At 34.3% G+C, this 19,326-nt stretch overlaps 2 protein-coding genes across 4 annotated transcripts; both read right to left on the bottom strand.

Annotated features, from left to right (window-relative positions):
- Positions 1-1,195: 1,195 nt before the first annotated feature.
- Positions 1,196-11,718, bottom strand: LOC113494928. 3 transcript variants are annotated; one of them, XM_026873465.1, is made up of 24 exons: positions 11,669-11,718; positions 10,937-11,083; positions 10,523-10,630; positions 9,860-10,392; positions 9,660-9,757; positions 9,429-9,577; positions 9,177-9,299; positions 8,981-9,092; positions 8,423-8,540; positions 8,160-8,264; positions 8,009-8,075; positions 7,792-7,917; positions 7,490-7,580; positions 5,687-5,787; positions 4,936-5,137; positions 4,456-4,693; positions 3,905-4,374; positions 3,699-3,817; positions 3,465-3,574; positions 2,732-2,828; positions 2,541-2,663; positions 2,176-2,347; positions 1,831-2,094; positions 1,196-1,333 (listed from the first exon to the last, which is right to left on the bottom strand). In XM_026873465.1, the coding sequence occupies exons 1-24, from the start codon at positions 11,690-11,692 to the stop codon at positions 1,302-1,304; spliced, it is 3,729 nt and encodes a 1,242-aa protein (XP_026729266.1). In that variant the 5' UTR covers positions 11,693-11,718; the 3' UTR covers positions 1,196-1,301. The 3 variants fall into 3 exon arrangements, with proteins under 3 accessions (XP_026729266.1, XP_026729264.1, XP_026729265.1); XM_026873463.1 differs by lacking the exon at positions 1,196-1,333 and having other exon boundaries at positions 1,502-2,094; XM_026873464.1 differs by lacking the exon at positions 1,196-1,333 and having other exon boundaries at positions 1,559-2,094; positions 10,523-10,627.
- A 37-nt stretch (positions 11,719-11,755) lies between these two features.
- On the bottom strand, positions 11,756-18,683 carry LOC113495160 (GATA zinc finger domain-containing protein 10-like; the record flags this gene model as incomplete). The annotated part of the gene is made up of 7 exons (XM_026873768.1): positions 18,541-18,683; positions 16,600-16,751; positions 16,247-16,504; positions 15,987-16,097; positions 14,031-14,147; positions 12,463-12,672; positions 11,756-11,836 (listed from the first exon to the last, which is right to left on the bottom strand). Coding segments are annotated over exons 2-7 (915 nt in total), but the record flags the coding sequence as incomplete, so codon positions are not given.
- Positions 18,684-19,326: the final 643 nt, after the last annotated feature.

A 19,326-nucleotide genomic window follows, 5' to 3' on the forward strand; every position in this document is an offset into this window, starting at 1 on the left:
CCGTGCTACAGAGTAAATAAGTGACTCCGCTACTCAACAGTTGACAAACAGTTGACCATGAAGAGCCAAAAAAACTCTTTTTATAGTAGTTTGTATAAAAATATTTTTTCCTATTACTTAATAATGGTTTTATTACTATAAAAAGTATATATAGCTTACAGTATTTAAAACCTCTCCTTTTTAAAATGTATCACAATGAATTAATTCAAATATCACGAGATTCGGGTTTCTAATAAAGTTATTGATATTTTTTACCAAAAAAACATACAATCTGCTTCAAACTACTACTGAGCCAAACTTGATGTTTTTTTATGGGACCGAATGATAGTTTGAAGTCGGATGAAAATCGAAATATCCAGAATCTGCTGCGCGACTTCGTCCGCGGGGTGATGAGGCAGGATTTTAACAAATCGGTTAAATAGCTTTAAAGATATCGTGAAATAGAAGTTAAAACTAATATTAAGAACAATATATTGCAAAGTCACCAACCCGCCTCTCTCTAACGCACAAAAGCAATTATTATTTTGCTGAGTTACGTTAAAACAGTAATAAATCCCACGATATTCACTAAAATTAAATAACGTAAAGAGAAAAATTGACGTATTTATATGATAAGGATTAAGACCATGTTTAAAAAAAAATGGACTTGGAAATAGGCGTTGTATAAGAACATTTTTTTTAGATACGACTTGTTTTTATAAGTTATCCTTAAACCGTAGACGTAGAACGTTTGTAATTAGTTGATTACTGCTTTGCTTCTATTGAGCGTGATATACCGATTATCAGACACTAATAATTTTCCAAATCGGACTAGCATGCTCCTAAGATTAGCGCATTCAAGTACTTTTAGCGCTTTTAACTTTATAACATTAGTAAATGCCTAGATAGATACAGCCATTCGTACGTGAACAGGTAACCAGTTTTAACACACAACTTCAAAAGTGTTCGTCTGACTATAATGGTGTGAATGATACAAATAAAAGGTACCGTAGTTATGTCGAACACTTTCCGACTGTGTATTTGTGACCATATTATCATTTATGGAAGTATCTTTATAAAGATCTGTATCTTCGAAAAAGCAACGTATCTTACGGTAACCCAAATAAAGGTATCTTACGTTGGTTTGGGCTTTGTTAGACCAGTTTTCTCTTTCAAATCAAAGGCAAAGTGGGTGAAGACGAAGGAAAGAATAAAATTAAAGAAAGTAATGTTTTTTGTATTTAATTTGGGCATCTCCATTGCTGGGTATTACCGCCACTTTCGTCTTTTCATTGTACATGCCCGAGTTACTTTAAGTGGCGTCACCTCATTCCCTTTTGTGCAGTCAATATACCTTTGAAAACAAAAGATAAAAGACACTTTTCAATTTATTTCAGTATAGTGTATTTAATTTATACACAATTTTTTAAAATTTATTATACATTTATTTATAAAATACGTAAGTATTAAATACATAGTTAATAGTTTTAATTGCTAATATTTACAAAAGAAAACAACTATACAATTTATTAAATTAATAATAATTTAATAGACATGGTATATGGACAGGCAACAAGTATCAACATTCATTCTTTTTAAACTTTTTACTTGTTTCATTCATAACATCATCGAGTTTGTTTACCCTCCTTGATTTCAGGAATGAATTACTGTCACTTTCACCAATGTTTTGTCGAATACAGTTTATGTTGGATACATTCTGATTATGTACACCATGTTTTTTATCACCCAAAGTTTTATTATTCTTATTAACTATTAAAGTATTTTGAATGTCTTTAACCAAGTCACTTGTATGTAACTTAATAGGAATCAAAATTTGATTTTCGCTATCACCTTTCTTGATAAATTCTTGCTTAATTTGGACCATAGATCTATTTTCTGCATCACTTGAAAGCCTTATAGTTTTACGCAAATGTATAGTATCAGAAGAGTCCGCATAATTTCTCTTAACTACTATGTCACCAGTTGGCATTTGTTTTACAAATGTAAGTGTTGGAGTTTCAGAATCCTTTCCATCAGATTTTTGCAATTTGCTTGAATTGCCCTTATCGCCATCAGAGCTATCTTCCTGTTGATCTTCACTCTCAATCAATTTACCTGGAACATGGATAATTAATACATGAAATATTTTATCACATTTATATTCAGAAATTAATAAGCATTTTACAGTCTACATACCATTTAAAGTAGGGAATGTAATATCAGGCAAAGCCAAATGCGATTCTGGGTTGTATTTGTGCATTAATGTTTTTAATAAAATGGAAATCTCTTCACGTTTTCGAGTAACAACAATTTCATCAAACCAATTAGCTAATTGTTTTATAGGAAGAGAATAGTCTAATATAGGATCCTGAAAAAGACAAATAGATTATAAAACCATAATATGACAATATCAAAATTATTAATACTTGATCAATAAAATGCTAAAAGATTTAAAGTAATTCTAGAATTGACCTTATCAAATAATCGTTTTATTGAAATAATATTTGTATATGTATGAAATATTCATCACTAAGTATTATACACAAAATATTTATACTCACTTTAAAAAACTGTTCAACATATTGTAATAAGTACAACCCACAATCTGTGAAATTGTTTTGTTGTGGTATTTTAGGACAACTTCCTTTAATGTTGTCCTTATTAAATACTTTATTATGAGAAACCTGTTAAACAAAAACAGTTATTAGATAAATATATATAACGGCGAAATTGCATTGTAAAGTATACTCACTTTAGCTTGGTATTCACAAGTGAGGTAATCTCTTAATGTTGCTACAACTCTGGATCTAGATGCCCCAGCTAATGAATCAAATATTAGTATACATGGTCTGAAATAATATAAATTAGTTTTAATAAAATGTTGCACAAAACAGTTTCATAATTAAGAATAGGATAGAACAGAATTAAATTGTTTCTACAAAAACATGTCATATTAGGTTTACACCTAATAAATATTTATTTTTATTTGCAATTTTATAGAGTTAAATATTTACAGTGCAATCATTTGCTATATACAATAAAAAAAACCATAAACAATAATTAAATCAATGCATGAAAAAATTCATTGGCATCACTGCCAGCTGGGAATGTACCCAAAAGGCTAGCATCATTGCCACGTTGAATGGCAATGCTAATCCTCTGAGCGAGGTAAAAGCCAGCCTTTGGGTTAACAAGACGCTTTGCTAATTACACCTAATTATATAACATTTCCTAAGTTCACATTCTGATGATTCCAGTTCTGATCTGGTTCTCAAAGAAAACTAAACTATAACATGAATAAGGAGAATCCATGCTTCTTAGTTTTAATGAAATGTTCAGATACTTAGTCTTATAAATCTGTGAAATAGATCACTAGTTTATGAGCCAAAATAAAATAATTTTACTTGTCTAGATGGGGTCACATCTTATTATTCATCCAGTTTAAATTACAGTATGTTCATTACATGACTTGTATCAACACTTACTGTTTAATAGGTTCAGATTTTCTATTTGTTTGTATTTCGACTTTCTTTTCTATGGGGTTTTTTTCTGCTTCATCATCATCAGTATCACACTGCATGTCCAAGTCACTTTCCTAAAGCAAAATTAAATGTATAAATACATGGGCGTTGTGATGTCAATACCGACAATAGATCATATTTAGTAAAAGATGTTTGGGTAGAGCAAAATAATAAGGCAGTGAATTTCATATAAATTACCTCGGCCTCAGCCTCGTCGCGTTCACTAAGATTGTCAGAATCACAACTTAATGTAAGCTGTTCCTGTTTATTCAGTGGTGTGATGGTTGTATTTCCTATTTGCATCGACGATCTACGTTCTGCAAAAAGTATTTCAGGATAAATATTTTTTCAGGAAAACAAAATAAATTTAAGTTTACTAAAAGAGAACAAAATCTGATTTTCACCTTTTTTCTTTATCTCCTGGGGGGTAACTAAGCGGTTATCTATCGTACTTCGGCAGCCATCTAAGCTTGGGTAGCAAATTATAGCCACAAACCAGTGACAATTTTCATTTATAGGAACTACAATATAATCTTTGTCAAATATGTTCACATTTTTTGTCCACGTCTTTACTCTTGCATGACGCTTCTGAGCTGGCGTCAAAGCACTATCCCATTCATGAGGATTCGAACTTTTATTAACTTTGCTTGGTTTTGTAGTAAGCCTTTTATAGAAAAATGTGCTAAAAATATGAGTCTTTTCTCTCTGACTGTGTGTTAGGACATCATGAACTAAATGTTTTAAATAAAAGTCTATGATGACATCATTCAAAAATTGATCTTGAGCTAGGCACATGTAGTCTTCAGTGTTGATTGGTATGCCACCTTTGCCAGGTGGATAAATTAATATTTGCCTTATCTCTGCAGGGTTAGAACTGTAAGTATACAGATTAATTAAAAACAAGTCAGAAAAAATATATATTTTTGATTATGTATTAATATGTTGGTATACACACCTTTTAGCCCCAGCTGCAATGGAAGCACTCGACAATCTTGTCGTCATTTTAGTAACATTATTACTCTCTTTAGGGCAGGTTCTCACTAATATATCATTGGCTTCCCGAGCATTTAATTCATCCATCACTTTACCAAATAAAGCCTTTAATGTCATTTTGGCTTCTTCTGATATAGTTTCAGGTAACAATGTTATTCTTTTGAAAGGATCTATTTTCGACATTGGGTTATAATAAGGGCCTACAAAATAAAGGATTAAAATCAATATACTGTTAAAAAATTAACTTAAAAATATGAGAAAAGAATAGCAAGTAAGTCTTCAGTATTCTGTTTATCTGTTTGGAATTCATGAACCAAAAATTTGCCTATTAAATATAAAATACAATTGGGTATTCATACAACAGAAAAGTAACAGTAACATTAATCCTAGTATCCAACCAAGTATTTACAAAGATAGTAAAAGGAATCCAAGATTTTCTCACCTGATTCTTCAACCATATCCAGCGCTTTTCTGATATAGCCACCGCATTTGCTCATAGTATATAAAAAAATCACTGGCAAACCTTTACCAAAGTGTACCAGTATCCTGACAACTTCTTTTAGCTGTATTTGAAGTGCCACTTCTCGTGACTCAATTTTGAGTGAAGGTGCTATGATTTTTATACCTTTTGATGATATGTATACCTGATAAGGAAACAACACAATTGAGTTCAAGTTGATAGTGTTGAGATAGCACAACTTAAAATAGTCTTAATAATTTAATATTGTCTTGCATGGTTCTTACTAAGCCATTTAATACCATGTAACTGAACTGAATCTAGAAAGCCTTTATCTTGGCCAACATTTTTATATGTCTGCTGATAAAATTGATGTATTTTCTGGTCTAGTAGATGATACAAGTTTTTTTTATTTATTTCTTACTGCTACTATAGATTATGTTATAACATGCAATGTTTTATACAGTGTAAGTATGGAAACTCCAACAACAATTTAATGATTATGCAGTGATGTAATGACAGTAGAGTCTATAAATCATTGTAGCCAGCATAAATGTTTACTATTGCCATAAGGCCTGTTTATGACTGCTTTTGTTTGTTTCTATGAAAGAATTTTAGCTGTATGATTCATTAATTGAGCTAAACTATTATTATCCTTAATATCATAAGTAAGTTGATTTTTAAAATTTAAACCAGACTGCAACACTACATAGTGCAAGCACTGAACATTTTATACCTTTTCTTTGGGTGTATATCGATACGACCCAATCCTTATGGTTCGGCAGTTAAGTGCTGTGACTGGTGAGGAATTTTGGGTGATTTCATCTCGGCTCCCATCTGTAATGGTAATTATATGACAATATTGTGATAACAGATTTACATACAACCTATCAATATTTCATAACACAGTTCAAGGTAACACAGATCAACAATATTGATACAGTAGTAAAACATCATGTTTTCACTATTAAATAAAATAAAAACTATCTAGCCCTAGAGCATGTGGCATGCCCAGAAATACAAAAAATATATTTTATAGATCTAAGTAGGTTTACTGTTATTTATTTCCTCATTATTTTATATAAATTTGACTGTTCTTTAATAAAGTTTCTTTACCATCACAAACCAGCATCTAACTTTTGTTGGCGCGTTTACGTCGCGGCTTATTAAAACAATAGGTCTTACTGAGTCGCACATTAGGCTACATCCTGATTCTCCAACTAGTTAGGTATAGATATCTTGTTGCCGTTTATGTATTATAGAAATCTGTGGCAAAAATTAATGCGTAATAGCACAGAACTTACACTAATTGAATTCTACATTACCAAACATCAACAAAATGGTAAGGTCAAAAGTATTGATTGGAATACTCAGAAATAAAGAAACATGACAGTGTGGACACATCTCATGTTCGCACAAACTTAGCGTCCGAAACAAAGTAACCCGAGAAACACTACATTAAATAACGTAAGATGTATATATACCTTGACCACGTTTAAATTTATCTCTAAACATTTTGAAGATTCAGAGAATATTATACAAAAACTGTTAAAAATACACGCTAAACAAGTCGCATTGCGAATTTGCGACCGACCGACAAGCTCCACAGATGAATAACATTTTTAGCGTATGGCGTTTGGCACAGATTATCTAACGCTAGGGGACTGTATTCTATTCAGGTTGACTGATTAATGTTGCCAGAGTATTTATTTAAAATACCGGTATGCATTTAATAATATTAATATGCTTGACAATTTTTTAATCGATTCCTATTATTTTTGTGTTGTTAAAACATCATAAAATACAGGCGGGTACAGATCGAAATTAAAAAACCGGCCAAATTCGAGTCGCTCTCGTGTATAAATTGTTCTGTTCTTTAAATACTTAAAAAAAACGTCAAATTGATTTAAGCACAAATTATGTCCGTTGCTTGGGAGCCTTCTAAAGTATTCGAATCGAACCCGCGACACGACGCACACAGTGGGTTTGGAGTGGTGACCTTAACCATTCGGCTATCCGTGCAGTCGAGTGCATTTGAGTTAGCACACATTTATAGGTGACTGATATATTATTATATTCATAATTTTACCACGTTTTTATACACTCACTTTTCTTGTTTAAAAGTGTGTTTATTTTACAGGAGGGCTGGTCAAAAGAAGCAGTAGGTTTAATAAAGAAAATGCTGACAACAGTAATGCTTCTGGAGATACCGTATTACAGTACATTGCTTTTTGTTTTAACATAAACTTATGTTTAGCTATGGAAATCCGAATTTATAGCTTTCCTTTTTATGTTGATGATCCTACTAATATAATAAACGTTTAAGTTTGTATGTATGGACGTCTCTTCCTCTCTCACGCAAAAAACTCTGAAAGAATTTAGACGAGACTACACATATGAACAGTTTATCCTGTGTTCCTTCTGTTAAATTCTTAGCGAGCAAATCATTTTGAACAAATTGTGAGTGATCACACCCGTCTGCAAATATGTTTCGCGATTATATATCCTGTCAATGGAATATAAAATTTGAAGAACTCACCATCCATGCTGTCAATACCAATTCCGCTATCTGGTGTGCCTCCTTCTATTTCACTTAGTGATGGCTCCTTCATACTTATTGATTGCTCATGCTAAAAATTAATAAAGGTGTCAATACAATTCAGTTTTTTTATACATATTGTTCTATTTAAGTTCAAGTGGTTCAATTATTCTAAGTCCTTCATGCTCAGTTAGGATTTGAATAATGTTTTAATTTCACAAGTTTTCAGTTATAAAAAAAGATTTAAAATATATGGAATTGATATTGATGGGTACATATATTTTGTAAGCATTATTATTTACCTGATTGCTCATCATGGAACTATTTGAATCTTCTTCATCTGAACTCAAGGTCAATATCACAGGCTCTGGATCTGGCTGTTTGCCTCGTGGCTTTCTTACTCTAGGTGGTTTCTTTTCTTGCACAGGCTATTGCAATTAAGGGCAAAATGTTAAAATATTTTGTAAAATACACTAGGTACTACATTAGGTATTTATTTAATATATGAAATATGCTTACAGTTTTATTGTTGAGTGTTTTCATTGTAGTCTTTAATAAATTTAATTTAATGCCTTCTGTACATGTGCTGAAAAAAAAATGACAATGTAGTTTATATCAAAAGAAGGGTTAATTAATTTCCATAAAAAATGGCACAGACTTAACAACTTACTTTTGCTTTTCTAATGATGGTATGGTTTTCTCAGGTTCCTTCTTTTTCTGTTCAACTTTTTTACTTGGTACGCTTTTAGGCTCTTCTGTAAATACTCGTTTACACCTGTTACAAAAAAAAATACAAATGAGGCAACAAAAGAAACAAACGAAATTACTTAGGTGCATGAAAATGTAATGGAAAATGTCAATTTCTTCAAAGATTCCTGATTTACCAACTATAATAAAAAAATCGTGTCAATTAGATCTTGTTAAAATGATTACCTTTCACACCGGCTGAAGTCGTACCCAGTGTAGCCACAGGATTTACAAACAGCCAACATGCCATCAACATGTCTGGGCGGCGGGGATCGCGGCCCTGGAGATTCTGGACTATTGTTACCTACAACAATTACGACACAGATCAGAAATAAAAAGGAGATAAATTGAAAGATAAATAAATTGAGAGATAAATTAACAAGAAATATTGTTTCGATACTAAGCATGATCATCCAGACCGCACGCTGCTTCTGATCAACCAGCAACATTAAAAAAATCAAGTTTAAAAAATATGATTGCCATAAATAATACAGAATCGTATGTACTCAGCTAATCAAAATATTTATATGTAGGCGATAAAACAACAGGCTAAAGGTCCCTCAAGAAAGTTGTATATTTCCATGAAAAGAAGCTTATTCAAAATAAATTCAGCCTCTTTCGAAACCCATTGCATAATAATTTAAATGCAGTCCCATATGTAAGGGTCATATACTTGTGCCACTGAGCGTAGGTGCAAACCCACAGAGCCACATAAAAACCAAACTTAAAAGATGAAATACATACCTGTGTCAGGACACTGGGATTTCTCAGGTGTTGAAAGTGTTGAAACTTCACTACTTTGAGGTTGGGACATAACTGAAGGTGAATTTCTATTACTAATATCTCCTACTAACATCTGAAACAATTTTTTTTTAATAAAATTTTCATCCAATTATATTTCCATGCAATTATTAATGTTTAAGCAAATAAAATTACTAACCGGGTGGTTTTCTAGCATCTCTTCAATCCTTGTTGTTGAACCCACTGATACAAAGTAATCAATTTCACTACTCGTATTTTGCATACACTGTATGTGGGTATCCTCCGAAAAAGGAACATTGACCTGTAACACACATATGACATAAAAACCAATGCAGTAGAGCATGTTATTAATTTCATGTCATGCTATATTAACAATTGATTTATGCAATTATAAATGTCAACCAATTTACTGAATAATCAATGTCCATACCTGCTCTAGAACTTCTTGCAGTGTGCAACTTTCTTTAGGCAGTGTAAATGTGATTAACCTTTGTTCACCATTTTGAAGGAATATCAACATTTTGGCAGATTGTGGCTCTGTTGTTTGTTCTGAAGGTCCGGACATACTTTCGTTGTTTTCTAAAAACATTGAAATCAATTTGATAAAAGGTTCTCTTGCTTCATATTCATGAATTATTAAGCCTCCTGCAACAATACATACCTAGGTGGGGAGGTTGTTGCTGGGTTTGCATTGGAGGTACCCTCTGTACAGGCCTCGGCTGTTCTTTACTTCTCACTAATGTTTGTCTTCCAGTTTCCCTAGAAGCAATTACAATTAAAAGAAGTATAAGTTAACTTCACAGTTTAATGGGTTATCTAACCAAAAAGGTAGATTGAGTAGATTTGTAAAGCAATGGCCACCTGACTTGTTGTTGCACAGGAGCAGCCCGCTGCGGCTGCTGCATGCGGCGGTAGTCGGCGAGCGTGATCCTCTGCCCGTTGGTGAGCGTGAGCAGCTGGCGCTCGTCGTCGGCGTCGGGCTCCATGAGCAGCTGCGAGAGCGTCGGCGGCGGCGGCTCGTAGGCCGGGAAGTGCGCGCCCGCGAAGGGGCCGCGCGGCGCCGCGTACTGCTGCGGGGACGGCGACAGGCTCTCGCTCACCGAGCGCTTCGTCAGTATGGCCGCCGTAATGCTATCCTCGAGGTCGTCCATGTCGCTCGCGTTATTCGGTTGCACTACGACCTTTTTCACTTGCTGTACCTGCTGCGGATGGGGGGATGACCTTTGGGAAATGTTAGTGAGGGTGTTCTGAGGAGGGAGGGGCCCGTTATTCTGATTCGTCTGAACCACCGTATGTTGAGGCATCGAAGATTGTAGATTTTGCGTTACTATTGTCCCCTGTGGTGTGATGATTCGTGTAGTTTGTCCATGTGTCTGGTTTTGTTGGGTGAGGAGCTGTAATAGTAAGAAAATTACCCATTAACTTATGTATTATCAGGAAACATGTACTTTCTGATTTTAATAAATTATGTCACAAATCCTATACAGATAACACTCAAATATAATATAATATTTTAAGGCTCACTTGATGGGTGGAGAGCTTGAGCTGATTCAGTTGTTGCTGGTGAACCTGTTGGCCAATGACGTGCTGAGCTATTTGGTGCTGCTGATGTTGTTGGGCGTGTTGGTGCTGCTAACAAACGTCACATGGGTAAGGATGAGGAGCATGGGAATTTACTTTCGTGCATTTTTATTTTTCTCTAGTTTTTGTGACAAGTTGGCTGTAGTTATTAGAGTTACCGACATGGCACATGGCTGAACCGCTTTATGATGTATAAAAGATATTATAGTACATAGCTCATGCATGTCAGGGCCCTTAAAATGTATACCCTGTAGATGTTGTTTCCGTGCTTAGGGTAAGCTTAATATTAGGGTCATTGTCCAATGTGTGTAAAAGCAGGAATGAATATGTTAGCCTGTATAATATGTGCGTGAGTACCTGCAGCGTATGATGCAGCGGAGTGCGCGGGCGCGGCGGGCGGTGCTGCGCGTGCGCCGCCTGCGGGTTGAGCACGCGCGGCGAGCCCCGCGCCGCTCCCGCCGCGCCCACGCCCACGCCCACGCCCACTCCAGCAGCCTGGCCCTGCTAATGTATAGTATAAAAAAAAAATATATTTGCCATTCAAATAGGGATGATGGCAATTTTTTTTTTGCAGTGTCCGCCTTGTAGTTTTTTGTATAATAATAGATACGTATTTTTCAATTAGTCCCTCAAACATAAATTGACTAAATTACAGTGAATGAAACTTACTCGTGACGTCACGATTGAGTATAAATTTTACTCTACGTTACGTCACAAGCCCTCTCTCCTAAACTTTAAAGCAGTTCATCTTCGTCAATTCTAGTTTTTCTGAAAAAGGAAAAAATACGTGTCTCATACTTTTCAATTATCTAACTGAGGGACTAATGAGATTTTTTCATTTTATGCCCAGTCATCATCCTTATTCTCATTTCCTATTAAAATACTACAGATAATACTGACACAAAATTGAGAAATGTTGAAACCATCTAAAATGCAATTTTTCGCATTTTGCTCGCACAGTACAATTATCTGAAGTTATTAAATAGATGCTTTTTTCCAAACAGATTTTATATCAGAGTCTAATTCGAAGTGCGTCTGGGCTCTTCTTGTACATAGCAGTACATGTACGTATTGGAACTGTATGTTTACCGGCTGCATGGGCTGCAGCTGCATGCGCGGCGGCGCGTGGTGCGGGTGCGGGTGCGCGGGGCGGCGCGGGCGCAGCGGGCGCGGGGGCGCGCGCACCAGCGTCACGCCGCCGCCCGCGCCCAGCGACTGGTTCAGCAGCCGCGGGGCCGCCGCGCGCGCCGCGCTGCCCTGCAACGGTAATGCCGGGACTTTACGTAACAACACACTATAGGACACTTGAGATACAAAAACATAATCCTTATTTTTTGGCAAGGCATGGAATCTATTCATGGACACCTACCTTCTCTGGCGAGAAAGCGGATAGTGACTAAACCTGTATCACAGTGCAATGTCTGCCTCATCATTTGAGTCAACTTGCAACTTTCTTAGTGGAAACATCTAAAAAGTTGCGGCGCGCAGCGGCTTAGGGAGCAGTGACTTAACAAAGCGCCGCGAGTCGCTAGAATATTCGTGCAGCCTCGCGACGCCTCGGCTCGGTCCTTTGCTGTCCAATGACTGTAAACTTTTTACTCACGTTATTAAATATTAAAATTATTTATAATAAGATATGCTGCCGATCGCGACTCTTTTGGTCTGAATTGACGTAAAGTCTGAGCGTGAAAGTCGCTAAAAAAAACATATGTATTTTTTTAATTTGTTACATGATCTCTGCAAAGAAAAGCTTCAGTTGCCATTTCCCGTGGATTATGGAGAATAAAAATTGTTTCACCATCTTTGACATTTTGGGTACCCAATTTTGTTCAGTCTAAATTAATTAATAGATGTCTAGTTAGTTAATTAGTAGAAAATCTTACAGGTTGATTGATGTACTGCATAACAACTTGCTGATGTGGTATCTGTTGAGCCTGCATGTGTTGTTGATGCTGCTGTTGTTGTTGCAGTTGATGCTGCAGCTGCTGCTGCTGCTGCAACTGCTGCAGGTGAATCTGTTGTTGATGTTGTTGTTGTTGAAAATGCTGGATGAGTTGGGGGGACGCTCGCGAAAGCTGCTGTTGTTGCGATTGCTGAAAAATATAGTTTATGTTGAAATTAGCATACTGGATTGAGCCTCCTTAAGATATTGTTACGCCTCATTTTTGACTTATTTTATCAGTACTCCTGTATGTTTATTCATATGCTTACAGAGATTAAAAAAAGAGACTGGGTCTGATTTCGTTGGCTGTGTCCTAGGCCTACGAAGATTGCTACTCTTCTATTCCTTGTAAAAATTATATACTACCTACACTAATATTCCAAACATGAAGGTTTGTATGTATGGATGTGAGTTCATTTTTCACGCAAAAACCACTAACAGAGTTAGACGCAACTTGGTACAGAGACCATAGATAACCAGGATTAATAAACAAAATAGTTTCATCCAAATTTTATGTTTCCGTGGGATCATCTTCGATTTGTAACGAGCGAGCCTGCAGGCAACAGTATAGTAGAAAAAAAAACGATATATTTTTACGAGCTGATATAGAAAGAGTAAAAGATAAGCCTGAAAGTTCTCAGATACCCCAGTTAGTTAAATATAGTATAAGATTAAAATCTTGTTTGTAATTTAATTTCGTTAAACGACACCTCGTATTTAGTTTTACAAGAAACGGTTGCCCTGAATTTTCAGTAAATTTTTGGATCACACTGAGAGGAGAGGAGGAGGAGGATGAGAGGACCTCGTGGCTAAGCTATAACCGCATAAGTGATCCGATCACAGGTTAAGCTATGCTTGACGCGGTTGGTCCGTAGATGGGTGACCATCTTTGTCATAACGAGTTCCTCCGTGTTTCGGAAGACACGTTAAATTGTGGGTCCCGGCTGTTATTCCTACATCTTTGACAGTCGTTACAGGTAGTCAGAAGCTTGAAAAAGTCTGACAGCCAGTCTAACCAAGGGGTATCGTGTTGCCCAGGTAACTGGGTTATGGAGGTCAGATTGGCAGTCGCTCCTTGTAAAACACTGGTACTTAGCTGAAACCGGTTGGACTGGTAGCCGACCCCAACATAGTTGGGAAAAGGCTAGGCCAATGATTATTTTGGATCACACTGAACTAACTAGGCAGCTAGGAAAATAAAGTACTAAGATCAAAGGGGCGTATGGCGTGGCGTGGATTCAAAAGCCTATAATGAAGCAATTATTTACTTATATTGCGCACCCTGGAATATTTAGTCGCATGGGCTCATAAAAGACATGAATACTACAAAAAAATATTTTATTTTGCCGCCCTAGGTCTGGTCTTTCCCGGCTAATGGGGAAATCCAGCTCCGGTCATAACATTAATCGAACTTTTTATACATCGCTACTTAGAAAAGCCTATTTTCGTTTAAAGAATGACGAAGCGACTTGTTACATTCTAACTAATTAAATAAGGGGAAATACATACCGTTTGCTGGGGTGCATGTTGGGGCGTTGGTGGCGGAGGTGGCGGCTGCGGCGGCGGCTGTTGCGCAGGATGTATCACAGTTGGTTGCGACAGCACGTGTGCCGGACTCACTAGCTGCTGTCATATAACAACATCATTAAATTTATACTCCAAACACCTGCATTTACAAACCCATACTGCTGGCCTAGTATGTACATATAACTGATGAATGCAAATACACAAAGAGAATTAAAGCATTAGTGTTTTTGAGAATTCAGTTAGATGCATTTGACAAGCAATTTTATTTTAGATTTAGGAGTTTGTTCTGCTTGATGATTGTTAGTTCCAGCAAATGAAGATGTTATTTGCGTTAAGTTTAGAGTGGCCTAAAATTTCAACAATAATTACAATAGATTCATCATTGGTCGACGTCGGCACATCTGTTCAATACAAAGAATCATTTTCAGACTTCATTAAGAATATGCAATTGGATTTAACATGACAGTTGGTTAAGCCTTTATTTTTGAGATGCAATCAAGTCCAAATGACCGCAGGCAATTGTTTTCTATAAAAATCATACCGTCTTGGATAGACTGGATAAAATAGCCACCAGTTAATTGAACAGGCTGGATGCAGTACTGGTAATGGCAATGGTATACGACGCTGTTTGTAGCATTAGTAGGTTTGCATATGGTATGTGCCTAAATAGACGCAAATTCCCTATTTTGATGTTCTGAATTACCGCAAATACCCCACCAAATTACACTTTGACTTTAACCTAGATATTGCTAGAAATAAACGTTCTGCTTACGAATTAAAGTGTTATATACAAAAGCATTGCATTCCATTAACTCTTCAATATTAATAAGATATAACTTATTATATACAACTACACTACACATCCACAATACACATCAGTCAGTTAATCTAGGTATACCTGATTTCTTATAACATTTTCACAATTTAAAAATGTTTTTGATTTAAACAGGCTTCCATGAAGCACTTATTAAAAATCGTCATTTATATTTTATAGACGACACCCTGATTCATCCAAATTCTTCTTACTTCATTTTATTTTACCAGGAGTACACTTCACAAAAATGGGATATAACTATATTGAAAGGTGTGGATGAGTCCCCAGTTAGAAATTATCTGAATATTTTGATATTTTGTTAGTTACACCTAATTATAGGTGCAATGAAATAATTCAAGGAACAAGTTATAAGAAACGAAGTACAAAATTTTACAGCAACAAAAAAGATAGAAACAAATATTATAATATGAGTATCATAAAATTGTTTATGTAACTAATGTATAGTCTTTGAATATTATTGTATTTTTCGAAATTATGGATTGTTTAACTTCTTACTTAATTGTATCACTATTCAATTTCATACCAATACTATCTTAGTTAAAGACTAGATGGTGTATTGTAACATGAAGTATTGAACATGTGTTAGCCCTACACCCATAAGTAAAAGGTAAACAGCAGAAAGGGTTAATTGGTGTCAAAGAATGAGTATGTTTATAGTTACCTAAATAATGTATTATTTTACAACACATCATAATATACACATGTGTGTGTATGAAACTTGAAGTTTTATTGGTTTCAAGTTGCTCATTTTTTTCCACAGACATTGAATTGGTTTTAAAAAACTACAAAATAATTGTAAGGGACAAAAAAAACAATCAAGTCATTTCTATTCAACCGAAGACAATAACTTAATTGATAGTCAATTATAATAGAATCAATTTTAGAAAAATTGCTTCTGATAATCACTGATAGCTAAACTGCAAGTTATAAATAAAATACCTTGAGGAAAAAAAAAGAAATAACCAATATACTAATTAATGTCTCTTTAAAAAAAAGTAACCAAATGAGAAAGGAACATGCTAAGCATTTCATAATGAAGAAGTTCTAAATCATTACTCAAGTTTTGTTTAGTGCACAATGATCTAGTCAGTAGACAGACATACATGTTGCTGACGTTGTGGAGATGACTGTTGCATCAAAGATGCATCAATGATCTGTTGGGCCTGTTGTAACACAACCTGAGCATCCACAGGTAAGTCAGATGTGTAGTAAACCTACAAATAAATTACATGTCATAACTTATGCTAAACATTTACTTATAATTGACAACCTTAGACAGACGTCCTAGAAGATACCAATTACATTCTAGTACACTTAATTTAGAATAAATAGTTTTCAAAAAAGTTTTTCAATGGAAACATACTTGGTGTGGATGTAGTGACCGTTGTTGTTGCTGCTGTTGTTGTTGCTGTTGTTGTTGTTGCTGCTGCTGTTGTTGTTGCTGCTGCTGCTGCTGCTGCTGCTGTTGTTGGAAGTCAGCTCGCGGCGGTGGCGGCGGGGGGGGCTCATGACGGATAATATACTGGGGCTGGTACTGCAAGCCATCACTTACAACCAATTGTGTTTGTACACCTTCACTAACTATAATATCATTTGGTTGATCTGTTTGCTGTACCACCACCTGAAATTATAAACAATTGTTTATTAAAATCATGTATACAATAACTCACCATTGAATTATTATTAATTTACCTGTTGATGAAAAATTGATGTTACCTGTTGTTGTCCATATTGTTGTTGGTCATCTTGATTGACTATAATACCATCTACGCAAATATTAGGGCAATATCTTTGTAGATCTTCAATAGTAACTTGATGTCCTTGTGCTCCCAATATGTGGTAAAATTGAGCCATTGCAAGAGCTTAGCCTGGAAGACAATAAACACAATAATAAAAAATGAAACCTCTTTGAATAGAGTAAATTTTTATACCAAGTAACTGTCTTAGTCATATCAGATTAAAAAACTTTAAAATTTCAATAATATTGGGTATAATTTAGAAATAGTATTGTAAACAAAATAATAAAAACAAGTTATTTTTTTAATGAAAATTTCCTTTTTGTTATCACCATCATCAATAATTGTTGCTCTTGTAATATTACCAATATACAATATCTTGTAATATATAATTTCGTAAGTATTGTTTTAATATAACTCTTAACATTTCAGAACATAAACAATGTTTTGTTTACAGTTTGGACAGTGTTGTTTAAATTTAAGGAAACCTTAGAGTCCATCTAACCTAGTGCTTGATAGTTCATACTTTTGGAGCAAAAACAAGTCTACATAGGGATAACTCACTTAATCTATGAACCATACCTATGAACCTATTTTTTAATCGCAGGGCCTAATATATTATTATGATAAGTATATTTCAATTTAAAAGCAAGCAAAATTCATCTCAATATGTAGTTCATACTTTATTTAATGAACTTCAGTCCTTTTACTTCATTCTGATGAGTAATGTATTTTCTTGAGTAGACAGTATTTTAAGTGTTTTATTAACATAAGAAATATAATAATATATAAATATAACCAAGTCTTTTGCCAGCTTCATATACTGACTGAATGGTGACTACAATGGTCTAGTTTGTTTCATTATTATATGTAAATTAAGTATAATGGTAAAAATTCTCATTTACCTACATCTACTGAAAAAAAAAAATGTATTTGTGTCTTTTGTACTACAAGGCCTCTTTGATACTAAAGAGTTTTTCTATGTAATAAGTATACTGAGTGTAGACTTTTGAAACTGCATTTTTGATAAGTACATATTTAAACAGCTGATTTCATTTAGATAATTCACTGCTAAAAAAGTTGTTGTAGAATGTTTTTGTCTTATGCACTGCCAGAGAATATAGCTTTAATGCTGATTACCACTAGAATTATCAGTAGAAACTGATTATTTCTTCAAAGTAATATGAATTATTTGTTCCTTTTAATACTACTTATACAAATGAAACACCATATAAATAAGGAATGGGAATCATGTACTGCCAAAGATAAAAAGAGAATTTAAGTTATGATATACTCTAGAGAAATATAATTGCCAACATTTTTAGGATACTTTTTCAAAATTTTATATAAACATTATCTTTATACATCACACAGGTTATCACTTAATCAATGTGATGAAAATATACCCTGATTATCTATAAAATTAGAATAAAAATGTTTCTCAACAAATTACAACACTCAGTGAACGATTTGTTTACAAGTAATGATCTCGTAAAAAAAACTGATTGGCCAGATTAAAAATTACAGCTATGTGTACATTTGACTTGCTATTAGAGGAGTTTTAATACAACACCAATATTGGAAGATAGAACATTGCGAGAGACACCAATTTCGCGATGACAGTTATTATGCCATCCACCCTGAACACATACGGTGCAATAACAGCAGCAATGACTTCTGTAATCGTACCAACACCTCAACTATGGCGACGACTCAGCTATCAACTTTTCAACAAAACGTTTATTCTATCATATAACTATCACCACTCGCAATTTAAACTTATGATACAATAAGAAATTAATCTTCAATACCGTTTACACGAAAGGAACGAAATGGCTTCGATTCCTTTGATCCAACCTAAATACTTGGAAAGGAGAATGTTTAACACAGATTTTGTTAAGGGTATTGATTTACTTCTTACCAATATTTACTAAGGACATTTTAAATGTCTTATTTAAACATTACAAACGAATTTTTAACATCAAAATGTAAATTTTTTAACTCAAACGCCAAATCGAGAAGCAATTTACATTATGGCGTGTGTGTCACTTTTTTATAAATGTTTTTTTTTTGACACGGTGTTGCTGTGTCCGAAAAGAAAAACAATTAAAAGAAAATACGCATTACTGATACTCTCGATAGAATTAACAATTAAAAAGGTTCTAAAAAAATATATCTATTGAGACATTTTTTTCACCACTTTATCGTACAATATTGGAATGTATAATTATTTTCGCGAGAGATTTTTAACACAAACTCAAACTTAGTTATTGCGAACTAAATACGGAGTTACACCTCTTACAGAAATGAATTATGTGTCTGTTTCTTTTCTATATCGCTTGGTAATCAATACTATAACCACACAAAACATTAAATTAATTCCTCCCTGAATTTATTTTGAAACTCTTACAAAATAAAGACATTATCTAAAACTTTACTGGAAAAGGTTTACTAAGTAAAGAATAAAATAATAGTTGTAAATAGCTTTTCATTTCTCATTTTAGGATGCCTTGTAAAGAGCTTGCCTTGTATAAACTAATAACTATTATTCCTCTTTTAATAAAATTATTTTATATATCCATGAATATAACTTTTTGGTATTTACTTTTGTTGTGCTACAAAAATATTGCAGGCGCATATTGGATCAATTTCGGCAAAATTATTTTAAAATATATATTTTTTTACGATTGAATCTAAATTATTATCT

The sequence above is a fragment of the Trichoplusia ni genome, chromosome 6 (assembly GCF_003590095.1).
Source record: "Trichoplusia ni isolate ovarian cell line Hi5 chromosome 6, tn1, whole genome shotgun sequence".
Lineage (NCBI taxonomy): Eukaryota > Metazoa > Arthropoda > Insecta > Lepidoptera > Noctuidae > Trichoplusia > Trichoplusia ni.

Coding starts and splice junctions, on each gene's coding strand:
- LOC113494928 (XM_026873463.1), bottom strand. CDS start 11,692: ATGCAGCTGCAGCCCATGCAGCCG. Junction 10,393..10,522: donor TCAAGCTCTCCACCCATCAA/GTGAGCCTTAAA, acceptor TTACTATTACAG/CTCCTCACCCAACAAAACCA. Junction 9,578..9,659: donor GCAACAACCTCCCCACCTAG/GTATGTATTGTT, acceptor CAATGTTTTTAG/AAAACAACGAAAGTATGTCC.